This window comes from Schistocerca gregaria, chromosome 4, assembly GCF_023897955.1.
Source record: "Schistocerca gregaria isolate iqSchGreg1 chromosome 4, iqSchGreg1.2, whole genome shotgun sequence".
NCBI classification, from domain to species: Eukaryota; Metazoa; Arthropoda; class Insecta; order Orthoptera; family Acrididae; genus Schistocerca; species Schistocerca gregaria.
This window is the reverse complement of record NC_064923.1, coordinates 43,183,341-43,209,287: the sequence shown is the minus strand read 5'-3', so window position 1 is coordinate 43,209,287 and position 25,947 is coordinate 43,183,341. Positions and strand designations below refer to the sequence as shown.

The following is a 25,947-nucleotide window of genomic DNA, read 5'->3' as shown; positions in this document are numbered from 1 at the left end:
TATTTTTTATTATTTAATGAACAGATAATACTCAGGTGTACTAATATGAATAGAATTTCTCACATTTATATATTTTTTTATAATATTAAAAACATTTTTCTATTGGAGTCATGTCTGTGTTAAAATAGTTGGATGATAGCACCATCTGATAGTCAGTGTTTGCGTGTAGCCATGACACTACACAGCCAGTTAGCCGACAACTTTCACACAAAAAGATTCTTGTTCCTCTTATGAATATTGGAAGTTATATCTTATTTACATACAGGTGAATATTAGAAGTGATATCTTGTTTACATCCACTCATGAGTGATGCAACTATCATTGCTGTTGATTGTTGGTACATGTGTGACAATATGGTACAGTAACAATATCTGATTAGTGATTAGCATTGTCAATTTACATAATCAACCCCAATTTTTATTTTTGTAGATATTTTGTATCACTCACCATATATTTTTGCTTGTTTTTATCATCGCATTTTGATGTTTTGGGTCATCCCTATATGATATTTATTTATTTATTTATTATTTTATTTGTTTATTTATTTATTTATTGTTTCGTGGGACCAAATTAAGGAGAAGTCTCCATGGTCATGGAACGAATCAATACATGAAATTATAACACGATATTAGAAAAAGATAAAATGAAATATAAAAAAAACATATTCAGGTGACAAGTCGTAAATTTAAATAAAGAAAATCAATAATGTAACACTGGAATTTGCTTAATTTTTTAGCTCTTCTAGGAGCTCCTCGACAGAATAGAAGGAGTGAGCCATGAGGAAACTCTTCAGTTTAGACTTAAAAGAGTTTGGGCTACTGTTAAGATTTTTGAGTTCTTGTGGTAGCTTATTGGAAATGGATGCAGCAGAATACTGCATTCCTTTCTGCACAAGAGTCAAGGAAATGCATTCCACATGCAGATTGGATTTCTGCCTAGTATAAACTCAGTGAAAGCTGCTAACTCTTGGGAATAGGCTAATATTGCTACAACAAACGACATTAAAGAAAATATATACTGTGAGGGCAATGTCAAAATTCCCAGGCTATTGAATAGGGGTCGACAAGAGGTTCTCGAACTTATACCACATATAGCTCAAACAGCCCATTTTTGAGCCAAAAATACCCTTTTTGAATCAGAAGAATTACCCCAAAAAATTATACCATACGAGATAAGCGTATTAAAATATGCGAAGTAGACTACTTTGCGTGTTGAAGTGTCACTTATTTTAGATATCGTTCTAATGGTAAATAAAGCAGCATTTAGTTTCTGAACAAGATCCTAGACATGGGCTTTCCACAACAGCTTACTATCTATCCGAACGCCTAGGAACTTGAACTGTTCTGTCTCGCTTGTAATATGCCCATTTTGTCTGATCAAAATATCGGTTCTTGTTGAATTGTGAGTTAGAAACTGTAAAAACTGAGTCTTACTGTGATTTAGCATCAAATTATTTTCCACAAGCCACGAACTTATTTCATGAACTACATTATTTGATACTGTTTCAATATTACACACAAGATCCTTCACTACCAAGCTGGTGTCGTCAGCAAACAGAAATATTTTTGAATCACCTGTAATACTAGAAGGCATATCATTTATATAAATAAGAAACAGCAGTGGCCCCATCACCGACCCGTGGGGAATGCCCCACTTAACACTGCCCCATTGGGACTGAACATCACTACCACTCTCAATATTGGGAGAATTACCTTCTGCTTTCTGTTCTTAAAGTAAGAGGCAAACCAATTGTAAGCTACTCCCCTTACTCCATAATAGTCCAACTTCTGCAGTAATATTTTGTGGTCAACACAGTCAAAAGCCTCCGTTAAATCAAAGAAAACAGCTAGTGTTCGCAACCTTTTATTTAACCCGTCCAAAACCTCACAGAGAAAAGAGAATATAGCATTTTCAGTTGTTAAACCATTTCTAAAACCAAACTGAACATTTGACAGCAAATTATGTGAATTTAAATGCTCCAGTAACCTTGTATATACAACCTTCTCGATAACTTTAGCAAACACCAATTGCATACAAATAGGTGTAAAATTATCAACATTATCAATGTCTTCCTTTTTATAAAGTGGCTTCACTACTGAGTACTTTAATCTGTCAGGAAACCGACCACTCCTAAACGATAAGTCACAGATATGGCTAAGTACTGGGCTAACATACATAGAACAATACTTCAGTATCCTGCTAGATGCCCCGTCATATCCATGAGAGTTCTTGGTCTTTAGTGATTTAATTATTAACTCAATCTCCCTCTTGTCAGTATCATGGAGTAGCATTTCAGGTAACAGTCTTGGAACACTTTTTTCTAAGAGCGTTATATGATTCCCTGCTGGGACTAGGTTTCTATTTAGTTCACCTGCTATATTCAGAAAGTGATTATTAAATACTGTACATATATGCAACTTATCAGTAACACGGACATTCCCACTACGCACTGATTCTATATCCTCTACCTGTCTCTGTAGACCAGCCACTTCCTTTACGACTGACCATATGGTTTTACTGACCATATGGTTTTAATTCTATCCTGAGACTTAGCTATTCTATCTGCATACCACATACTTTTTGCCGTCCTAATAACATTTTTAAGCACCTTACAATACTGTTTGTAATGGGCTGCTGCATTTAGATTTTGACTGTTTCTAGCGGTTTGATATAATTGCCACTTTGTTCTACAAGATATTCTTATCCCTCTAGTCAGCCACCCAGGCTGCCTGTTTGTGCTAGTACACTGTTTTGAACATTCTAATGGAAAGCAACTTTCAAAGAGCACGAGAAAAGTCTTGAGAAAAGCATTATATTTATCGTCTACTGTATCAGCGCTATAAACATCTTGCCACTATTGTTCCTTGATAAGGTTTACAAAGGTCTCTACAGCAACTGGATCAGCTTTCCTAAACAGCTGATGACTATATTTAACACGTGTTGCAGCACAAAAATCTTTTAGAGTTAAAATTTGTGCATCATGATCTGAAAGGCCATTCACCTTTTAGCTAACACCCTTCTAGTAATGAGGAATGAACAAACATGTTGTCTATGGTTGTTCTACTGTTCCCTTGCACTCTCGTTGGAAAGAATACTGTTTGCATAAGATTATATTAATTAAGGAGGTCTACCCGCATCCCCTTCCTTGCACAATCACTTATACAATTAATATTGAAGTCACCACATATAACTAACTTTTTGTATTTCCTATAAAGTGAACCAAGAACCTCTTCTAGCTTTAGCAAAAATGTTGTGAAATTGGAGTCTGGGGATCTATAAATAACAACAGTTAGAAGTTTAGCTCCATTAAATTTAACCACACCTGCACAACATTCAAACACCGTTTCAGTGCAGTACTTTGAAACATAAATTGACTCAAATGGTATGCCATTTTTCACATACATGGCTACTCCCCCACACTGCAAAAAGCTCCTCAAAAAGCTGCCAGCCAACCTGTATCCTGGTAAAGGAAGCCTCTGAATTATCTCCTTATTTAAGATGTGTTCAGATATACCAGTAATTTCAGAGTCAACATCTATAAGCAGTTCACTAACTTTATCTCTAATACCTTGTATATTTTGATGAAATATACTAATTCCCTTATTACTCGGATACCTAAGCTTTGTCAAAAGTGGTTCCTTCATTAGAGAGACTTCCCTTAAGCAGGAATACTTCCTTCGTTAGAGAGACTTCCCTTAAGCAGGAATACCTATGAGCTGACTTCAATCTAAAAAAGGTGCAGCTCTAACACCCACTACTGCAGGAATTTTCCCATCAGAGATCCCACCACCCCTACCTATGCTGTCACTTATAAGCTTTGCCAACCTCCCCTCCCATACCTGTTGAGGTGCAGGCCATGTCTAGTGAAACCCGTCCTGCTGATAGACTCCACTGACACCACTGAAATGTGACCCATGCTTTCTGTCATCAGCGCACCCCCAAGTCTCATGTTATTACGCCTGAAGGCTGTATTAAGATGAGGCCGATTGTGACGCTGAAACAGTTCCACGAAATGCACATTCGTGTTGCCAGTCTGAGAGGCTATCTTTTCCAGGTCACCATCTATGTCATACTCCCCATCTCTATCAATACTATTACCAGCCCCACCCACAATCACCACCTGATACTCTTTAGTAAAATCCCTACATAACACCCCGATGTTAACAGTCACCTGAGCCAATCCTGCATTAGGCTTCACAACGCTGGTGACCTGGTACACACTCCCCAGCACCAACTGCAGGCCTACATCTCTGCCATGAGAACTACCTAACAGCAGAACCTTCTTCTTCCTCTTCAACTTTGCAACTGTTCTAGCCACCGTAACTACTGAGGTCTGCTGCATACTTCCTACATCTACAGCTACTAGAGATTTCTCTCCACTAGACTCTGACAGTTGGTCATATCTATTGTGAACACCAATAGTAAAACTAACTGAAAATCTTCTTCTCCTAGCAGATCTCTTGCCAACAGCCAGCTCCCATTCCCCAACACCCTTCTGCCTCCTCATGCTATCTAGCTCCTCCTGTGGATTTTTCAACTGCACCCGAAGGGCACAGATCTTATGTTCCTGCTTCTCTATCAACTTACTCTTGCTACATAACCTGCTGTTCCAGGAGAGGATCTCACCAGAATGCCCACTGGCTTCCCCACTGCATTCCCCCCCCCCCCCCCCCCCCCCCCCCCCCCAGTGAAAATACTTCGAACAAGTCTCACACCGCAATCCACTACTCACAAACCTACGGCAAAGCCCACACTTCTCACTCATGGTAAAATTTTACTTTTTCTAAGTTCCGCTACTACAATAAGAAGATGTTAAAAACCTGACTACAATAATGACAAACTTACTCTACAAGGGAAGTAACTACTATTATTAACAGTATTAATAAACAACAAATGTGAATGTAACAAAAGACTAATACAGAAAGAGAATCAAACGTCTAATGGCACAGTAATGAAGCTGAAAACAGTTCCCAAAAGGTTCTTCTGAAATTATTTTACTAGAAAACACAAAAAACACCGGTTGAAGACTACTAAAGTTCTTAAATAAACCACTATACACAAACAATTAATTAGTACTTAGCTTTTTATGTGCCGCTACATCTGCAACTTGTCAGCGTGGAATGTAAACACAGGTAAGAGGTTATGTTGCTCGATACGAAACACTCACAAATATCAGGTCACAACACAAGGAAGGCAGAGGTGAATGAAGAAACCACTAATAAGTCACTTATATAGTAAATATTATCACAAAAACCTTTAAAATATGTATCTGAAACCTAAAAATATATAATAACTTAGAGAGCGATCTCTCACGCAGTCACTCGCTTCTAACGTCACACCAAAGACTACAGCAAATTAGTTCTATGAACACAACAATGTGTGATGAGTACCACACACTGAATAACATTTTAGATTGGCATGTATTGCATCATGCAGATTCAAATATTGAATGTATTTTTGTTGTTCACTTTTTCTGTGCAATTTTCTGTGTTTTAGAGCTGAAGATGACTTGTCAGTGAGCCAAGACCGGCAATCAATAATGAAAATTTGTGGTCTTGATGTAGGATTTTTAATCCACACATGTATTAAATCAACAGATGGCATATCTCTCCATTGACAATGTAAAAGAATAACATCAACCGTCATGGATTCTGAAAACGTTGGTCATTCGAAACTGATCTCACACTTTGTCTCGCATAACATTCTGAAAGCCATGGATCAAGGCAATCAGGTAGACACAGTATCTCTTGACTTCCAAAAAGTATTTGATTCAGAATACTGCTCACACGTGGAAGAAGCCCTAGTAATTGGTATAGAGGGAAGTACCTTCCGCCATTCATTTCACAGTAGGTGAATGTGTATTCACATAGCACTCTGATAAGAGGAGGGCACTTGAGGGTAACAGCGATGTCCATCTCCATTGATCTCTATTGGTCCCTGACTGTCTTCTCATTGTAGAATGTTTATGTAAATTGCAGGAATTGTTGCCTAACTCTCTTGCCTTGTGTCTTTTCTCCCCCATTAAGGTTTTATACCCTTTTCCTTACATATTACTCTGTCTTGTCGTTGTATATGTAAGACACTATGCAATGCAATGTGTGACGGTGAATAGTTTGGGGACCAGTATCATTCCTTTGCTTTCCCTCCACAGTTGTGAATTGAAAATGGGACGGATGAAAGTGAATGATCCTCTGTGTGAGCCGAGATTTCCCTGACGATTACCAAAAATATAAGTTGGAGGAAACAATACGTTGCCAAAGTGTTCTCAAAATTCACCATATTGGCAGTTTAACAGTAAATGTCTCTGTAACGAACTGTGTTGTTCTCAAATCTCCTCTATTAATTTTATATCGTAACTCTATAAGACCCACAATATACACAAATCAGTCAACTAAAAGCTCCCTCTTTAGCTGATTAAATTACATTCCTTTTAAAGTTCTTCGATAGACCTTATCTTCTTTTCCTACAATTAATTTTATATGGTCAGTCCACTTAATACTGTTCCAGGTAGTTTCTCCTGTGATTATTTCCAGTGATTTCTTAGCAATCTAGTACCTGGGCAATAATTGCTGTTCCCCTCACTTACGTGCAATGCAATACATTTACTGATCCTGAGGGCCAGCTGCCAGTCCCTGCAGTGAGCATCAACCTTCTCCGGCAGGTGTCTGTGTGACACTGCAGCTTCCCGTTGCCTTGCAGTGCACCTCAAGTTATGTCACATATGATTCTTTCTTCCTGTTGAGAGTAAGTTCTGTCTGCCAGAAATCATCAATCCAATACTCTGTTGAATCAAGTTTTGTTTACTCCATAACAGTGAATTTTTTTTATCATTATCTGAAAGTCAACATCAAACTGCACTGGTATCCTATCTACTGCCTTCCAAGTCTCACTTACGAACAGAGTGAGCTGAGTCTCGCAAGATGTGTTTGTGAAGTCGTTCTTGACTCCAATAGAAGAAATTTACAGCTTGTGAACATTAAACACATTCCATTATTCCAGAAGCAAATGACACAAGTGACATAATATGAACTCCTATCAAACAATCCTTCTCGAGAAAAAATGACCTGCTCTGTTTTCTGGCCACTCGGATAACTGTCACACTGATGACCTGCAATTAAACTGCTCTACAAGGAAGGAGAGTTCTTTAACAAAATCTATATAGAAACATACCTTTGCACCATATGTTGAGTAATTTTTAATTTTTTCCACACTTTACACTAACATAGTTCCTTATCTTTACCTGGAAATTTTTGGAAACAGGCAAATAATTTGGGAATGAAAGTAACAACTCATCAGATAGTAGAGGCATCGATCATTGACAGACACACAAAAGAGAATGAAAACTTCATTAACTTTTGTACAAATCCCTTTTCAAGTTAGACCGCACACGCACGTGGGCACTAATGCAGTGTAGCTTGAAAAAAAAAAAAATAACGATTTTGCACACACACACACACACACACACACTTATGTGGCTACTGGCTCCGTACTGCCAGCTGAATACACAATGCTAAGACTACAGCTTGACAAGTAGAGTGAAGAGGGTGAGGGGAGAAAATGATGGATAGTGGGATGGAGACATGGGGAAGGCTAATTAATGGCTCTGATGCCAGCTGACGTATGGGACGAGACTGTGGGAGAGAGAGGCAGCAGCTGCAGAGGATAGGAATGAGATACGCAGGTCTCAGAAGCAGCTTGTTTGTACAGTGTACGAAGGTGACAGTGTGAGGGAGGGGCTGACAGAACAGACGAAGGGGTGACTGTAAGGAAGGGGCTATGAGTGCAGGCAGTTAGTGGAGAATAAGGCCTGGAGGCTTCTGGGGGCAAAGATAGTGTTGCGAGAATAACACCCGTGTACGTAGTCCGACAGAGCTGTCTTGCTGCCACTTCTTTTTGGCAGCCTTTTCTGTATATTCCTTTCCTTACTGAGTCTGTGGAGGACCTTCTCATTTCTCATCTTACCAGTCCACCAAATTTTCAACATCTTCTACAAGACAACATCTTGGATTCTGTTCTTTTCTGAGTTTGCCAGTCAGTGATTGATTTCCGTATGCTGCTGTGCTCCAGATGTACATTCTCTGAAATTTCTTCCAAAATGTAAGAGTGATGTTTGGTACTAGTAGAAATATTTTGACCAGGAGTGTTCTCTTTGCCTGTGCTAGTCTGCTTTTGATGTCTGCCCTGCTTTGTCTGTTATATGTGTTATTTTACTTCTGAGACAGCAGAACGGCTTCATTTCATCTGCTTCATGGTCATCAAATTTGATGTTAAGTTTATCATTAGTCCCATTTCTGCTACTCCTCATTACTTTTGGCTTTCTTCAGTTTACTCTCAATCCATATTCTGTACTCATTATACTCATTAGACTATTCCATTTAACAGTAAAACCAAGAATGAAGTGTTAGTTTAAAAATGGATGTAAGAAAGGAATGCAGTCTTTTGCCTCTACTGACCATTCTATATATTAAGAAAGCAATGACAGATATAAAAGGAAGTTTCAGGAGAGCAATATTAACATTCAGGATGAAAGGATATCAATGGTAAGTTTTGCTCAAGACAATGCTATCCTCAGTGAAAGTGAAGAAGAATTACAGGACATGTACAGATTCAATAGTAGTGTGGAAAGATTTCTAATCTGTTTATTTCATTCTAGGTCTTTCAGTCTAATTGTTCTCTCTTAGTTGTTGCACATATTGCATATTAACCACCTTGCCCTATAGCCAACACCTATCTACAATTTCGTACATTTTGACCCATTTTACATTGTCAAACACTTTTTTTCTCGGTCGACAAATGTATAAAAAGTCTTGATTTTTCTTAAGTCTTGCTTCTATTAAAAGAACATCATCAGAAATTCCTCACAAGTGCATTGACTTTCCTTAAGCCTCTCTGATGGTCGTGTAACAGATCACTTATCTTTTCCATTCATCAGTATATCATTCTTGTCAACAACTTACAAGCATGAGCTCTTAAGCCGATTGTACAATAGTTTTCATATTAATCTGTCTTTACTGACTGAGGGATTGTTTGGATGATATTCTTCCAAAAGGCTCATTGTATATCTCCAGTCGTATATACTGTAAAAACTAATTTAAATAGTAGTTTGGTTACCAAGTCCCTCAATGATTTTAGCTGTTCGAAAGGAATGTTAATCAAACTATGGAAAATCCAGAATGGAATGTAACAATATTATGAACAGAAAATTGCTACTCACCGTATAGTGGAGATGCTGGTTCACAGATAGGCACAACAAAAAGACAGTCACAAATAATCTTACAGCCAGCAAAGTCTTCGTTGAAAATAGATGACAGACACACATGCACTGTGGCTTCAGTTGTCAGAGACTGCAGTCATGTATGTGAGTTGCATTTGCATGTGTGCATGCGTGTGTGTGTGTGTGTGTGTGTGTGTGTGTGTGTGTGTGTCAGAGAGAGAGAGAGATATCTATTTTTGACGAAGGCCTTGCTGGTCACAACTTGTGACTGTCTTCTCGTTGTGCCTATCTCTGTCTTCGCCAAAGGAATGTTACCTATTCCTTCTGCCTTATTTCATGTCAAGTCTTCCAAAGCTGTGCCCGGTTAAACTGATTATAATAATGAATACTCTTTATCTTCCATATAAATTCCCATTTCTTGTATCGCATCGTCAGACAATTTCTCTCCTTCATAGAGGACTTCAGTGTACTGTTTCACCTGTCCATTCATTCCTTTGCATTGAACAGTAGAATTCCTCTTGCACTCTTAATGTGGACATCCCTGCTTTTAATTTCATCAAAGGTAGTTTCCAATTTTCTCTGTGCTGAATCTGTTTTTCCGACAATGATAGTATTTTTTCTTTTTTTTTTTAATTTCAATAAAGTATTGAGTTTCTGTCATGCATCAATCAATTTATTTCTTCGCCAAGATTTCTTTGTATTTATCTTCATTGTATCTATATTTCTCTGCCCTACTTCTCTCACTGCCTTTTTGTCAGTTTTTCCATTTTTCTTCAATTGAACTGTCTAGTGTGGTATTCAGTATCACAGTACCTACTACTTTACACAACTTAACACATATATAATCATTCCTCAGTAGTGACATATCCACTTCTATCAACACTGATTCTCCTAGACAATTCTCTTGAACTTCAGCCTACTCTTCATCATTACTAAATTGTAATCTGAATCTATGCCCATTCCTCAGAACGCCTTGTAATCCTGTATCTACTTCACTATGATATAATCCAGCTGGACTTGTCTGTTGTCCCCAGGCCTTTTGTACACAGAATATTCATTATTACTAGCTGAAATTTATTGCACAACTTAAATTAGTCTTTCTCCAACCCATTCCTTCTATCAAGCCCATATTCTCCTGTAATTCTTTCTTATTTCCCTTTCCACACTACTGTTCCAATCCCCCTCAATTATTAGATTTTCATCTCCCTTTACGTATAGAATTATCTACATCTACATCTATATTTATACTCCACAAGCCACTCAATGGTGTGTGGCGGAGGGCACTTTACGTGCCACTGTCATTACCTCCCTTTTCTGTTCCAGGCGCGTATGGTTCGTGGGAAGAACGACGGTCTGAAAGCCTCCATGCGCACTCGTATCTCTCTAATTTTACATTCGTGATCTCCACGGGAGGTAAAAGTAGGGGGAAGCAGTATATTCGATACCTCATCCAGAAACGCACCCTCTCGAAACATGGCGAGCAAGCTACACTGCGATGCAGAGAGCCTCTCTTGCAGAGTCTGCCGCTTGAGTTTGCTAAACATCTCCATAGCACTATCACGGTTATCTGTTCAGTATCCTCATATACTTCTTCTGTCTCTTCGTCTTCTACTTGTGACGTTGGGGCTGTATATCTGACCTAGAGTTGCTGGTGATATTTTACTTTTGATTCTGATGAGAACAACCCTATCACTGAATTGTTTACAGTAAGACATTTTCTGCCATACCTTCCTCTTCACAACAAATCCTATTCCCATTATACCAGTTTCTGCTGCTGTTGCTATTACCCTACGTTAATTTGATCAAAATTCCTTATCTTCTTTCTGTTTTACCTCATGGACCCCCATCACATATAGATTGAGCTATTTACTTTCCCCTTTTTGAGGTTCCCCAGCACATTCAGGCTTTGAAAATTCTGTACACCAGCATATGTCTGTAACATGTGAAGGAATTTCTGCCAAAACTGGCACACATATAACTTGCTATCTGGAAAGTTTACTGTGACCGTAAGGGGTCAGGGGACAATAGGTGTGACATAAAAGCATTACTGAGTGACACCTGTAGAAATTTTAATCAAGTTTGGTAAATACATGACTCATTATTTCTCTAAAAATAATGTGGGAGTAAGGTATTATACAGGGTGGTCCACTGATAGTGACTGGGCCAAATATCTCACGAAGTAAGCATGAAATGAATAAACTACAATGAACGAAACTCGTCTATCTTGAAGGGGCAAAGCAGATGGCACTATGGTTGGCCCGCTAGATGGTGTTGCCATAGGTCAAATGGATATCAACTGCATTTTATTAAATAGGAACCCCCATTTTTTATTACATATTCGTGTAGTACGTAAAGAAATATGAACATTTTAGTTGGACCACTTTCTTTGCTTTGTGACAGATGGTGCTGTAATAGTCACAAACCTATATTTACGTGGTATCATGTAACATTTCGCCAGTGCAGACTGTATTTGCTTCGTGATACATTACCCGTGCTAAAATGGACCGTTTACCAATTGTGGAAGAGAGCGATATCGTGTTGATGTATGGCTATTGTTATCGAAATGGCCAATGGATGTGTGCTGCTTGGTATCCTGGACATCATCATCCAAGTGTCCGGACTGTTCGCCAGATAGTTACATTATTTAAGGAAACAGGAAGTGTTCAGTCACATGTGAAACATCAATCACAACCTGCAACAAATAATGATGCCCAAGTAGGTGTTTTAGCTACTGTCACAGCTAAGTCGCACATCAGTATCAGACAAAATGTGTGAGAACCGGGAATCTCAAAAATTTTGGTGTTGAGAATGCTACATCAACATCGATTGCATCCATACCATACTTCTATGCACCAGGAATTGCATGGCGACAACTTTGAACGTCATGCACATTTCTGCCACTGGGCTCAAGAGAAACTATGGGACAATGGCAGATTTTTTGCATGCATTCTATTTAGCGACGAAGCGTCATTCACCAACAGCGGTAATGTAAACCGGCATAATGTGCACTATTGGGCAACGGAAAATCCACGATGGCTGCGACAAGTGGAACATCAGCGAACTTGGCCGGTTAATGTATGGTGCGGCATTATGGGAGGAAGGATAATTGGCCCCCATTTTATCAGTCGTAATCTAAATGGTGCAATGTATGCTGGATTCCTACGTAATGTTCTACCAATGTTACTACAAGAAGTTTCACTGCATGACAGAATGGCGATGTACTTCCAACTTGATGGCTATCCGGCACATAGTTCGCATGCGGTTGAAGCGGTATTGAATAGCATATTTCATGACAGGTGGATTGGTCATCGAAGCACCATACGTTCACTGTATCTGACGTCCCCAGATTTCTTTCTGTGGGGAAAGTTGAAGGCTATTTGCTATCGTGATCCACCGACAACACCTGACAACATGCGTCAGCGCATTGTCTATGCATGTGCGAACATTACAGAAGGTGAACTACTCGCTGTTAAGAGGAATGTCATTACACGTATTTCCAAATGCATTGAGGTTGATGGACGTAATTTTGAGCATTTATTGCATTAATGTGGTATTTACAGGTAATCACACTGTAACAGCATGCATTCTCAGAAATCATAAGTTCACAAAGGTACATATATCACATTGTAACAACTGAAATAAAATGCTCAAATGTAACTACGTTCTGTATTTTAATTTCAAAAACCAACATGTTACCAACTGTTCGTCTAAAATTGTGAGCCATATGTTTGTGACTATTACAGTGCCACCACAAATTGAAAAATGTGGTCCAACTAAAACATTAATATTTCTTTATGTACTACACAAATATGTAATAAAAAGAGGGGGTTCCTATTTTTTTTTTTTTTTTTAAATGCAATTGATATCCGTTTCACCTATTGCAACACCATCTAGCAGGACAACCATAGCGCCATCTGGTTTCCCCCTTCAGGCTAGACAAGGTTTTTTCTTTGTAGTTTTTTCGTTTGACACTTATTTTGTGGGATATTTGGCCTGGTCATTATCAATGGACCATCCTGTATATTATATGGAAGGTATTATATATTATATGCACATTTTATAAGCATGATGTGGTTTTAACTGTGCAAGTACCATAACACTGAACCTCTAGATCACTGTAACAGATAATTATATTGAAAAAACTATCAAGGTCCCCTGAGAACATCATTTTTAGAACATATGATAAAAATTTTGATGATTTACCATGAGTATATACAGAAGCATCCATCCCTGCAGTTCGTACAAAAAAATAACATATTTTTTCTGGTGTATCTTGATAACATGTACAGATTTTTGCAAATGAAAAAATGTCTTAGTTGAATGTACATTCGAAATTTGAGCCATTAGCTATTGTTAGTTATTGAGGTAACTATGGCCCATGGTGCAAATTGGCTAAAATCTGCTTTAACATTGTTTTCAGCAAAAAGCTTTAAACTACCCAGGGAATATCATCTTAAGAACATAAGATAAAAAGTTTCACCCTCTGCCATGAACAGAAATTATAGAAATAGCAATCCCCAAAATAGTTACTTTTCACTCACAAAAAACATGGTTTTTGGGATTTCCTCAGGAACAACCCATGAACAAATGTGCTTTTATAAGCTACCTAAGGTTCACACCTAATACAAAAGAACCAATCGATTGGCTTGGGCTGGAGGAACTGCATAATGTTTGCAGTTTGACCCTGTACTGTACAACAGTAACAATACACCCATTCTTCTGATAGGTGCACAAATGGTCAATAGGTTAAGGGCTATCTAAAACACTTCACCCCTCAACTCTGTGATCAACACACTCCAAGATATGACCCACTAAAAATCACATTTTGCATGCAGCTTTTGGAATATATTGGTACCATGCATGGATCGATACACCACTGAGGAAGAAAAGGCTAGCCAGTTTATTAGAACAATCATAAACATGGTGCAAGGACAGACAACTCATTGTGTTGAGAAGCTGTTGGATGCATAAATAAATGATTATATGATGAAGATACTGTTTCCCTCTCAGTATAGGCTCTGCATTGTATAAGTGGGCACAGTTTGTTGGAGAGAGGCAAAAAACTTTTTTCTGGGCTAACAATAATGATTTCCCTAGTTAATCTTCCAAAATCCTTCTGTACCTGGTCAACTTCTTGACAAGATTCCTAAATCCTTCCTGGAAGAAGGCTTGTGGTGTTGTGCACTTTCTCTTTTCGCAATGTCATCACCTAATGGAAGCACAAATTCACACATGTGCTCTTTCTCTAGATCAAACAGGTAAAACTCGCTTGTAGTCAGGTCTGGATTGTGTGAAGGAAGCTCCAGCAATGCCAACTTGAGATTCTGAATGTGGTAGGTTCTTTTCTCATCTGTACGAAAGTGGGAATTTTCCTGAAAGAAAATCGTATTTTTTAAAATCTCTTTACTCTACATCTCTATTTTGAGTTTTAGATGTCACAGTTGCTGAAACTATTATGATTTGAGCTTTATGCCTTTAAAGAATTGGCAGTTGACTGCTCGTACTCCAGCATGCTATCCACTTTCTTGCAGATGGTCAGCTTTCAAACTTTTTTTGCTGAAGATAAAGATGGGTGGCTGTTTTCACTCCATGCTCTGCAACTTGCTCTCTGGTTACATACTCACACCTCAGCAACTGTTGCTATGTAACTGAACAATTCTTCACAATCTCTATGTTAGTATAGGAATTCATGTGTTGTTGTTGTTGTGGTCTTCAGTCCTGAGACTGGTTTGATGCAGCCCTCCATGCTACTCTATCGTGTGCAAGCTTCTTCATCTCCCAGTACGTACTGCAGCCTACATCCTTCTGAATCTGCTTAGTGTATTCATCTCTTGGTCTCCCTCTATGGTTTTTACCCTCCACGCTGCCCTCCAGTACTAAATTGGTGATCCCTGTGGCTGATGTGCATCTCATGTCAGTGTTGCCATGACAGTGATCATGAATCATCCTCTCAGCTGTTTCAGTGCCCCTGTCCACTTTCGAAACAGGTGGTCCACCTAAATGCTTTTATTGCAGACAGATATTTGTCAATTGTATGTACCCATAAACTTTTCATTGGCTAAGACAGCTACAATCATACTTTAGTTCATTCTGTGAATAGTATCCACAGCTTTAGCCCCTCCAGAGTACACAAAATGAAACACACTCCCCCTCCCTCCCTTGTTCTCTCCCCCCCCCCCCCTCCCCACCACAAAAAATCTCTTTCGTGGCACATATGGACAATAGAGCACTCATGAAAAAATACACTAAAATAACTACAAGTACAATTATTCACTGAATCAACAAATCTAATACACAAGAATGAGGTTAAGCTATGTCATTGTTGAATCAGTGCTGTCCCCCTGTTGTTATTGTGGTCTTCAGTCCTGAGACTGGTTTGATGCAGCTCTCCATGCTACCCTATCCTGTGCAAGCTTCTTCCTCTCCCAGTACTTACTGTAACCCACATCCTTCTGAATCTGCTTAGTGTATTCATCTCTTGGTCTCCCTCTATGATTTTTACCCTCCACGCTGCCCTCCAATGCTAAATTTGTGATCCCTTGATGCCTCAGGACATGTCCTACCAACCGATCCCTTCTTCTAGTCAAGTTGGGCCACAAACTTCTCTTCTCCCCAATCCTATTCAATACCTCCTCGTTAGTTATGTGATCTACCCACCTAATCTTCAACATTCTCCTGTAGCACCACATTTCGAAAGCTTCTATTCTCTTCTTGTCCAAATTATTTATTGTCCATGTTTCACTTCCATACATGGCTACACTCCACACAAATACTTTCAGAAACGACTTCCTGACACTTAAATCGATACTCGATGTTAACAAATTTCTCTTCTTCATCCTATGGAGCAGAAAAAAATTTTCTTTACTTATTGACTTGTTTTCATTTTCCCATTTTTTGCATCCATCTGGTGTCCAGATAATGTCTGTAACCAAGGAAACCTATATCCATATCTGTAAAAATAAAGAAAAATTCTGTGAATCTGTACTGTGTTTAAAGCCTCTGCATTTCACACAAACATTACCCTGCATTCAGTAGTAGAGAAAACCTTACATTTACCTTCCTGAAGACCAACTTGGTTTCAGGCAAGGAAGAATGAGGGAGTGGAGGTACTGCTGGTGTCCACTTCGATAGCTGACACCCATTACATACCAAGAAGTCCCTTCTGCACAGCCTAGAACACCGGTGGTCATCGCATCTTCTGTGACAAGTGGCCATTCTCTAAATATACCGAGGATCTCGCTGAAACCTTCACTGACTGTAATTATACTCCCAGCCATGTACAAAAACAAATCTCCCGAGCCTTATCTTTCAGGTCTTCCACCGCCTCCCAAACTCCCCCCATCTGCCCACAGAGCAGCATTCCCCTCGTAACTCAGTACCACCCAGGACTGGAGCAACTGAATTACAATTTCTGCCAGGGTTTTGATTACCAGCCATTGTGCCACAATGCTATTCCACCGTCCACTGAACCTACATAATATACGTGTTCATCCTCATGCAACCCCTGCTACCAATCCCTTACCTCATGGCTCATACCCCTAACACAGACCTAGATGCAAGATCTGTTCCATACATCCTCCCACCCCCACCTGGTCCAGTCCAGACACTATCCCATCAAAGGCATGGCTACCTGTGAAACCAGTCACATGATCTACAAGCTAAGATGCAACCACTGTGCTGCATTCTATGTAGGCATGACAACCAACAAGCTGTCTGTCTACATGAGTGGGCACTGACAAACTGTGGCCAACAAACAAGTGGACCACCCTGTTGCTCAGCACAAGGCCAACCATGACATCCTTCATTTCAGTGACTGCTTCACAGCCTGTGCCATATGGATCCTTCCCACTAACACCAGGTTTTCCAAATTGCGCAGGTGGGAACTTTGCCTGCAATGTATCCTATGTTCCCATAATCCTCCTGGCATTAACCTTCATTAGTCACTGTCCTCACCCATTCAGCCCCTTCCCTGTTCCCATTCCAGCACTACACAGCCGTCATTGCACCACCACACACAGTCTTTTTATTTCTGTCCTTTTCCGCTATTTCCCCCCTCCCCTCCCCACCTCTCCCCTGCCTACTGTCTAACCTGCAGCACTTCACTGTCTGCTATCACCACCATACTATCCCTCTCTCTCCCCACCTCAGCCTCCTCCTTACACCCACTCAGTTGTCACTCCCATCATGCATTGGTGCTGCTGCTCGCAGTGTGGTTTTAGTTGCCTGAGACTGAGTCGAGTTTGTGAGTTGCATTTGCATGAGTGCATGTGTGTGTATTGTTGCAAAGGCCAATGGTTGAAAGCTTTAATTGTGAAAGTCGTTTGGTTGTGCCTGTCTGCAACTCAGAATCTCCACTCTGTGGTGAGTAGCAACTTTCCTTCTCATAACATTGCTACATTCCATCCTGGATTTTCCATTGTTTAATATATTAAATGTGTGTGTGAATTTCCAGTCAAATGTTATCCTGACTAGATTTTGATTAACTGTTACATGTTACTACAGATTTCATTAGGCTTCACTGATGCTATGTGCAGAGCATTTCTGAAGAAGAAGAATATAAGAGAACGTGAAGAAAAAAAGAAAAAGTGAAGACAGAGAAAATAGGAAGCAGAAAAATTAGACTGACAGGATAAAAGTAGGAAAGGGGATTCGAAGTGGGAGTGTGGTGATACAAATTCAACATGGAAATGAATTTTTTCCTTACAAATTTCTCATATAGACAATAACAGGGGAACATAAATATATGTCTAGAATGGCAACATACAGTGAAGAGAATTATTTTTCGCATGGAAAATGACATTAACTAGATAAAAATGTTGAGAATTTTCTGGAAACACAAAAAATATATTATTTACGAGTAAATGCAATAACCTAGCAAACAGGAGAGTTATTGAGTTGCCAAAAGGCATGTAAACAAGAGTGGAAACTGCAAAGAGCTCTATGGCTACAATGTACTGATGGCTAAATACACTATGAACTGCAGTTCAACTGGAATGTAGGATTGTTAGGTGGAGTGGTTGAGGGTGAAAAGTTGGAGGGCTGACAGTTAGGAGGAAGGCAGCAGGTCCACAGAATAGGATTGAAAGAGGGGGAAGGTAGCAGGTTCACAAGATATGAGAGCAACACAGGGATTGGCACCAGTGTGTTCACAATGCTACGGAGGAGGGCATTAGAAGAGGAGACAGAACAGAGGAAGGGGAGACCGCGCAGAAGAGAGTGGGTCAGGGGTCAAATGGGCCCTACCCCACCAGAAATTTTGGGATATAATTTTCTTCTGTGTTTTTTTTCCGCATTATATCAAACAGTTTGAGTGTGACATGTCTTTGATGTAGTTCAAGTGACACACACCAGAGTTAATCGGGCCCAGTTTTGACTGCTCCATTGCAGAGACATGATGTTACTCTGAGCTGTCAGTAGCCAGGTCATTTGACCAGCATCAGGTGGCTCATACTCCCTCCACATCCTCTGCTCATAAAACTGCAGTCACAGTGATATGACCAAGCAGTTTCCCTTTCTTCACTTCACTTCACCTAACATATTGTAGGGCCAGCTCAGGTGGGCACCTACTCAGACCAGCTCGTGCATGCCCACTTTTCCCCATGCCCCCAGTGAACCCTGCTGCCTCTCTTCTCTGCTTGCCCTCCTGCCTCTGTGCAGTGTTTGGGGACAGGTGACTAGGGCCCATGGCAAGAGCCGTACTGAGGTGATCCTGCACTCTTTGTAGAGCAAAAACTTCCTTTCTGCAATTTTTTCTATGCAGATATAAGATATTTTGTCATTCTTAAAGTAGGTTTATCAAAAATAAAGCAGCATTGAAGAATATTACTTAAATAAGTTACACAGATGAAAAATATTTTACCCAACAAATTAAATGTATCAGTCTAGTAAACACTCTACAAATGGTGTAGACTTGCTAAAAGAATTGAAAGTAAAACAATATCTATGTCTTATTGTTTGTTGGCAGCTACTGTACATTGATTTTATCATGATGTGTAATAAAGAACAGATTTTATTTGCTCCTATTGAATTACGAGCAGTGTATGAATCATTAATTGGAAATTGTGCTCTTATTATAATTTTACTTTCAGTTTCCTTGTATCGAGCACAGCAAACTAATTGATAATGTCACTGAAGCCAAATTTAGTAGCTGTGTCACATTCCATCGACAAGATAGCTGCATTTGACAGTCTGCTTCCCCTACACTCCACCTTAAGTAGTTTTTATCAGCTTTAATTAGCTGAAAGTGCACTGTAATTTCAGTGTTTGCATAGCATCCTGTAACCCATACATCGAAAATGAAAATTTCAAAATATCTGAATGGCAATTGTGTTAGTGCTCTTCATGAGTTTTCTCTGCTGGAATTTGAAAGCAGCTATTTCATTAACTATCTCTGCTGTATCGCTGTTTCTGTTATATTTGGCATCAAAATCTGCCATATGTATCTCAAAATAAGATAGGAAATTCTCATTTAATGCTTTCCTGGCAGGAAATTAAAGTGAGATGAAAGGATGTGTTAAATGTTTTCCCATTTCAATTATTATTCTATGAAATATTTTGAAGTAGTCTAGCTTAAACAATTTCACTCCTGTCCTCAGTTGGCTGAAACCTGCAAAAATAGGAAGCCTTCTGTTAAGTAGCATATTATCTGGTACAACATCCAGTGGCCAGCCTTTGAGATCCTACAATACTGTAGCGTTGTAGCAACAAAAACTCCAATCTTGGAATTGGCTAGCTGTGTAGGAAGCAGCTGTATGAATTACATGCACTCTTGACACTTAACTGAAGTGACATATGTTTAATCGTGTCCCGCCACCCCTACTGCCGTTCATCGACAGGAAGTGTTGCAAACAGCAAACAGGCCCATCTCTTGGCATTGTTCCATATTCTGAAACAGTCTCATTGAAACTCAAGTTGTTTAAAAGGAAAAAAGTAAATTATTTGCTAAAAATGCCCTTTATTTTATTAAGTATAAAAGAGAAGCAAGAAATCAAGCATTTAGGTACACAAAAACCAACTACAATATTATACAAACAGAACAAAAAGTAGTTGAGTTCATTAATTCACTTCTGTACATACTTTATTATTATCTACAGTATTTCTTGGATTAGGTCTATTTTTTATAAGTATATAATTGCCATATTTACCACTTTCTAGTGTTTTTTAAGCAGTAAGACATAAATGAAGGTTATATAACAATCAATTCAGAGCAGCTCCATTATAAAGTTCATTGACTTTCTTCTGGAGCACTGGCTGCCACTCAAATGGGTACAAGATCAATGAGGTTAGGGTCATGGGGCAGAAGTGTAGTGGCTCATATATAATCTCTGTACATCCATTATCCAATAGTTCATGGGAAGATGTCCATTATTATATGTTTCTGTTGTAGAAATTGGCACTTGTATTTATAGGACTTATTTTATTTTTTGCTGATTTTGGTGTAACATTACACCATCTCCCGGCCCATTTACGATACCAGGTGATTGTGTGGATGTTCTATAGTATATCTTGAAGAAGGTATGAAAATTTTAAATCCCCTGTGATGAACTACTTTCCCTCTTATTGTATGAATGCCGCTGGTAGCCTACATAAACTACACTGGCCGTGGAAATTAGCTCTCAAAGTTTACTCCTGTCTTTGTACTTAAGATAAAATTGTGTCAGGAGAGGAAGGGGCAGGGGCAGTTGTATCTTATACACCATCTAAGATACATCTTCAATCATTAGAACATGTGCAGCTAAAATTAATAGGTGTGCTATTATGCATTTTACTGTATACTGTGTTTTTTATGATGTAACAATCATCTGTGACCACTGTATTGGCATGCACAAGTGCACAAGAAAAAATGGTTCAAATGGATCTAAGCACTACGAGACTTAACATCTGAGGTCATCAGTCCCCTAGACTTAGAACTACTTAAACCTAACGAACCTAAGGACATCACACACATCTGTGCCCGAGGCAGGATTCGAACCTGCGACCGTAGCAGCAGTGCAGTTCCGGACTGAAGCGCCTAGAACCGCTCGGCCACAGTGGCTGCCTAGTGCATGAGATGCTTCTTGATTTTAAATGTTTTATTTATGACAAATGTTTATATTATGTGCTACATTTTATCTACAAGACAACTTGGTATGAGGCCCAACTCAAAATGAACACATTTTATAACACAAATGTTTGAAAACCTGAAGTTGACAACAAAGTCTGTCAAAACTGGTTGTTTGTACATAAAACGATGGAAATTCCAGGATGGATTGTCATTATTTGTAAATACAGAAACATTTATGCCGTCTTGGCTTTAGAAAGTTTTTACCAAATAAAATGGACCATTCATTCTAATTTCTGAGCATGAGAAAATTCAAACAAATCAGCTTGCCAGTAGAATACATATCTAAAAGAAATGTAGATGCTAAGACTGTGGAAATTACTGTTCTGATAAGTGTTAAGTCCATCCAAATGTGAAGCAATAAAGAATCTGATAATATGAAATAATTTTATATCAGTTACACCTCAAAAAGCAAAATGCAGTTGATATTTCACAGAATCTGGATTCAAAAAGCCTCCAAAAAAGTTGTGAAGGTCCATACCTTTATAAAGCGATGCTAAATGTCTCTCTAGGCTCCAAGATCCAAACAAGGAACAGAGTTTCATCAATACCTCCTTAACTGGTGCATCTATGTCTTTTGATGAAGCGTATTTCCAAAAGTTTGAAAGCATAAAATGCTGGAAAATAAAGATGATGTATGCGGCATTAAACATTACAAAACAATGTGAATATCATTTTAGTAACACATTACACTGATAAATACCATTACCTGTAACGTTGAAAAAGTAAAAATGTAGGCTAGCTAGCTTATTTTCCATGTAATTGTTAGACCAGTACTTTTACTCCATATTTGTCTCCTTTTTCTTTCTTATCGCCTGGACCCACATTGTGTTTTGACAAAAATTTTAATAATTTTTATGAAAAAATATTGAATTTCAATTGGTAGATATAATAGAACAAGAATGATGATGAAACGAAAGAAAATATTTAAGGCTATTAAGAAAGCACATGCACCTGGAAAATCGGCATAATGATGAAGAGAATTCAACTGATGAGTGAAAAGATGGTCATAGGAGGGAGAAGAAAGGCTAAACAAAAAGAATTGTTAGCATGAAGTACTGGTAGTATAAATTAACAAATATGTCTTCCAAAGAGGAGTGGTAAGAAATGCAGAAAGAATAATGTAGAACTTGTTATAGGACAAAAGCCCAAACAGCCTATGGAAGACCGAGATATGATTTAAGAAGGCCAAAAGAGGTTATAAAATGACGCAGGGATGAAAGATATCAAACATAAGTAAGCGTTTGCGCCCCCCCCCCCCCCCCCCCTGTCAAAACCTCATTTATGAGGTCATAACAACAGGGTGTCTAGAAGGTAACTAGGTATTTGAAATGGCTGTAGACGTTTTGATACCAATATAACCACACTGGAAATATTGTGTCCATAAAGGTCAGTGAATAATGTTTGGGTTTCTGCAGTCACCTTCCATGCATACATCAGCAGACTCTGAGGTTATATTGCCACCAATACAGCTGTAAACACCTGGCTACCAGATTAGACTTGCACTCCACACTCGACATTTGATCCATCTCCCTTGCTCCATGCCTTTCCTGTTTCTTCCTCTTGATGCATGCTTGTTTTTACATTTTCTGCAGTACAGACAGTGCCGAGAGAGGAGCTTCACACAGCAAAATTGCCTGACTGTTCTACGGTGAGCACAGATTGCTGCACGTTATGAAGCGTGGAATTCTATTGTTCTGGTGCAGGTATGGTGGTGTACTGTGACTGCTACAATTTGTCCAGAGACAGTAATGTAGAGTTAATGACCACAGGCTCAATGAAAGATTCAAGAAAAAGTGGTTGTCCATCTGCATCTCAATGTGATGACAAAGTGGTGACTGTGCAGGAAATGTTTGTATGCAGCCCTTAAAAATCGACACACTACGGAGCACTTGAAAGTGGACTCACAAGGTACAAGATATGTCAGACCTTGTGTAAAAAACTGAATTATTGATCGTGGAAATCTCATCAAGTGCAACAGCTGATGCAGGAAGACTGAAGATTGTACTCTCAATATCATGTGTGGGGAGGTTGAATTGGCACAAAGACTGGCCTAAATTGTTTCTCAACAATAAGGCGGAATTCCTCTTCCCATTAGTTTCAAGAACAATAAATAACGGTGTTGAATCCATAGCAAGATCAAAAGGCAAGATGCAGCATAATCCAGAAATGGAAACAAACCACTTAAGACTGACAATGAAAACACTATTTTGCCAGGACTTACACTGATGTGCGAAAGCATTACAACCATTGGACACAGAAGACTGCACGCACCCTTGTGGCACTTTGGGCACATGACACAGTAAGGAAAATATATAAATGGAGCAGAAACAAATGAGGAATCATTCTAGCTAAGGTAAGGGCCACAAGGCAGAAAAACACTGACATAAGCAGCTTTCACAAATAGTCAGAATGCTTCTGCACACACAGTAATTATTCTAATCCTATCCTCATGTTCCCTATGTGAGTGATATTTAGGGGATTGTAATATATACATAGAGTCATCATATAAAGCTGGTTCTCAATGCTTTGTTAACAGACTTTCTCGGAATAATTTACATCAGTCTTCCAGTTCAATTCCTTCAGTATCTCTGTCACATTCTCCCATGGATTAAACCACATGTGACCATTTGGGCTACCCTTGTTCAATTTACCGTATAAGTCCTATTTGGTAGGGGTCCCACACATTTGAGTAACATTCTAGAATCAGTTACACGAGTGATTTGTAAGCAATCTCCTATGTAGACCGATTGCACTTCCCCAGCTTTCTACCAATAAACTGAAGTCCACCATCTGCTTTACCCATGGTTGAGCCTACGTGATCATTCCATTTCATATCCCTACATAGTGTTACACCCAGGCATTTTCATTAGCTGGCTGATTTACACAGTGACTCATTACTATTATAGTCATAGGATACTACATTTTTTCATTTTGTGAAGTGCAGTTTTACATTTGCATTTCTGAACATTGAGAGCAAGTTGCCAATCTTTGCACAACTTTGAAATCTTATCAAGATCTGACTGCATATTTATGCTACTTCTTTGATATAGTACTTCATCATAGATAAATGCATCATCTGCAAAAAGTCTGATGTTGCTATTAATATTGTCTGCAAGCACATTAATATGCAACATGAACAGACAGGATGCCAAAACATTTCCCAGGGGGTACACTCGAAGTTACTTCTACATTTGACATTACTCCAGCCAAGATAACATGCTGCATCTTCCTTACCAAAACGTCTTCAATCCAGTCACAAATTTCTACATCTACATCTACATATATACTCTGCCAGCCACCAAGTGGTGTGTGGCAGAGGGCACAATTCACACCAAAGTCATATTCCCCCCCCTCTGTTCCACTCACGGACTGCGTGAGGGAAAAAAGACTGTCGGAACACCTCAGTACAAGCTCTTATTTCCCTTATCTTTGAATGGTGATCACTACGCAATATGAAAGTTGGCAGTAATAATATATGCTCTACATCCTCGGTGAAGGTCAGATTTCGGAATTTTGTGAGCAGCCCCTTCTGTTTAACGCGCCATCTATCTGCAAGAGTGTCCCACTTCAAGCTTTCTATGAGATTTGTAACACTCTTGCGATGGCTAAATGTACCAGTCATGAATCTTGCCACTCTTCTTTCAACCTTCTCAATCTTTTGAATCAGATCCAACTGGTAAGGGTCCCACACAGACGAACAATACTCCAAGCCTGGATGAACTAACGTATTGTAAGCCGTTTCCTTTGTTGAAGGACTGCATCACTTCAGGATTCTACCAATAAACCGCAATCTAGAGTCTGGCTTACCTGTTACTTGTGTAATCTAATCATTCCCTTTCACGTGATGCCCCATACGATCATATTTTTGACAATAAGCATAGGTGTGGTATTGAAGCAAATGCTTTTCGAAAATTAAGAAATGCAGCATCTACCTGATTGCCTTGATCCAAAGCTTTCAGTATGTCATGTGAGAAAAGTGTGATTTGGCTTTTACATGATCAGTGTTTTCCAAATTCCTGCTGGTTGGCACTGACTAGGTCATTATGTTCAATATAACTCATTATGTTTGAGTTCAGAATGTGTACCAAGAGTCTATAACAAATTGATGTCAAGCATATTGGATAGTATTTTTGTGGATCATTTCTACTATCCTACTTGTAGATGTACGTGACCCATCTGTGCTTTTTTCCAAGAAATAGGCATGGTTTTTTTGTTTGAGTGATATACGATAGATTATAGTAGCAATGTAGAATCTGATACATAATTCCGCCAGGTCCTGGAGCATTGTTCAGTCTTAACAATTTCAGCTGTTTCTGAACAACACTGACACTAATAATGATTTCACTCATCTTTTCAGTTGTAAGAGCATTAAATTTGGGGCATTTCTCATAAAGAATGCATCTAGAACTTCAAATCACCACACAAATCTTGTACATGCGCTCTCACGCAAAGGAAAATTCTGAAATCGGCTTTCATACATAAGTAAACATGTATTGCACATATTTTTCAGTTAGCTGTTTGTATGGAGACTTGTACAATGGATTCGAAGAAGAATGCCACAGCTTGAGTTTATCTTTGCTCAAAATCCCTACAATGTATACCACCAACAAAGCACATCTTCTGCCTGTTG

The 25,947-nt window shown here is 39.0% G+C and overlaps 1 protein-coding gene across 2 annotated transcripts in view; it reads right to left on the bottom strand.

The window, feature by feature from the left end:
- The window catches only part of LOC126365841 (peroxisomal acyl-coenzyme A oxidase 3-like), a 315,115-nt gene that overhangs the window by 18,068 nt on the left and 271,100 nt on the right, over positions 1–25,947 (bottom strand). For both annotated transcript variants that reach the window (XM_050008476.1, XM_050008475.1), the window contains exon 12: positions 21,796–21,931. In XM_050008476.1, coding sequence (XP_049864433.1) covers positions 21,796–21,931 — 136 coding nt within the window. The remainder of the gene's footprint in view (positions 1–21,795; positions 21,932–25,947) is intronic.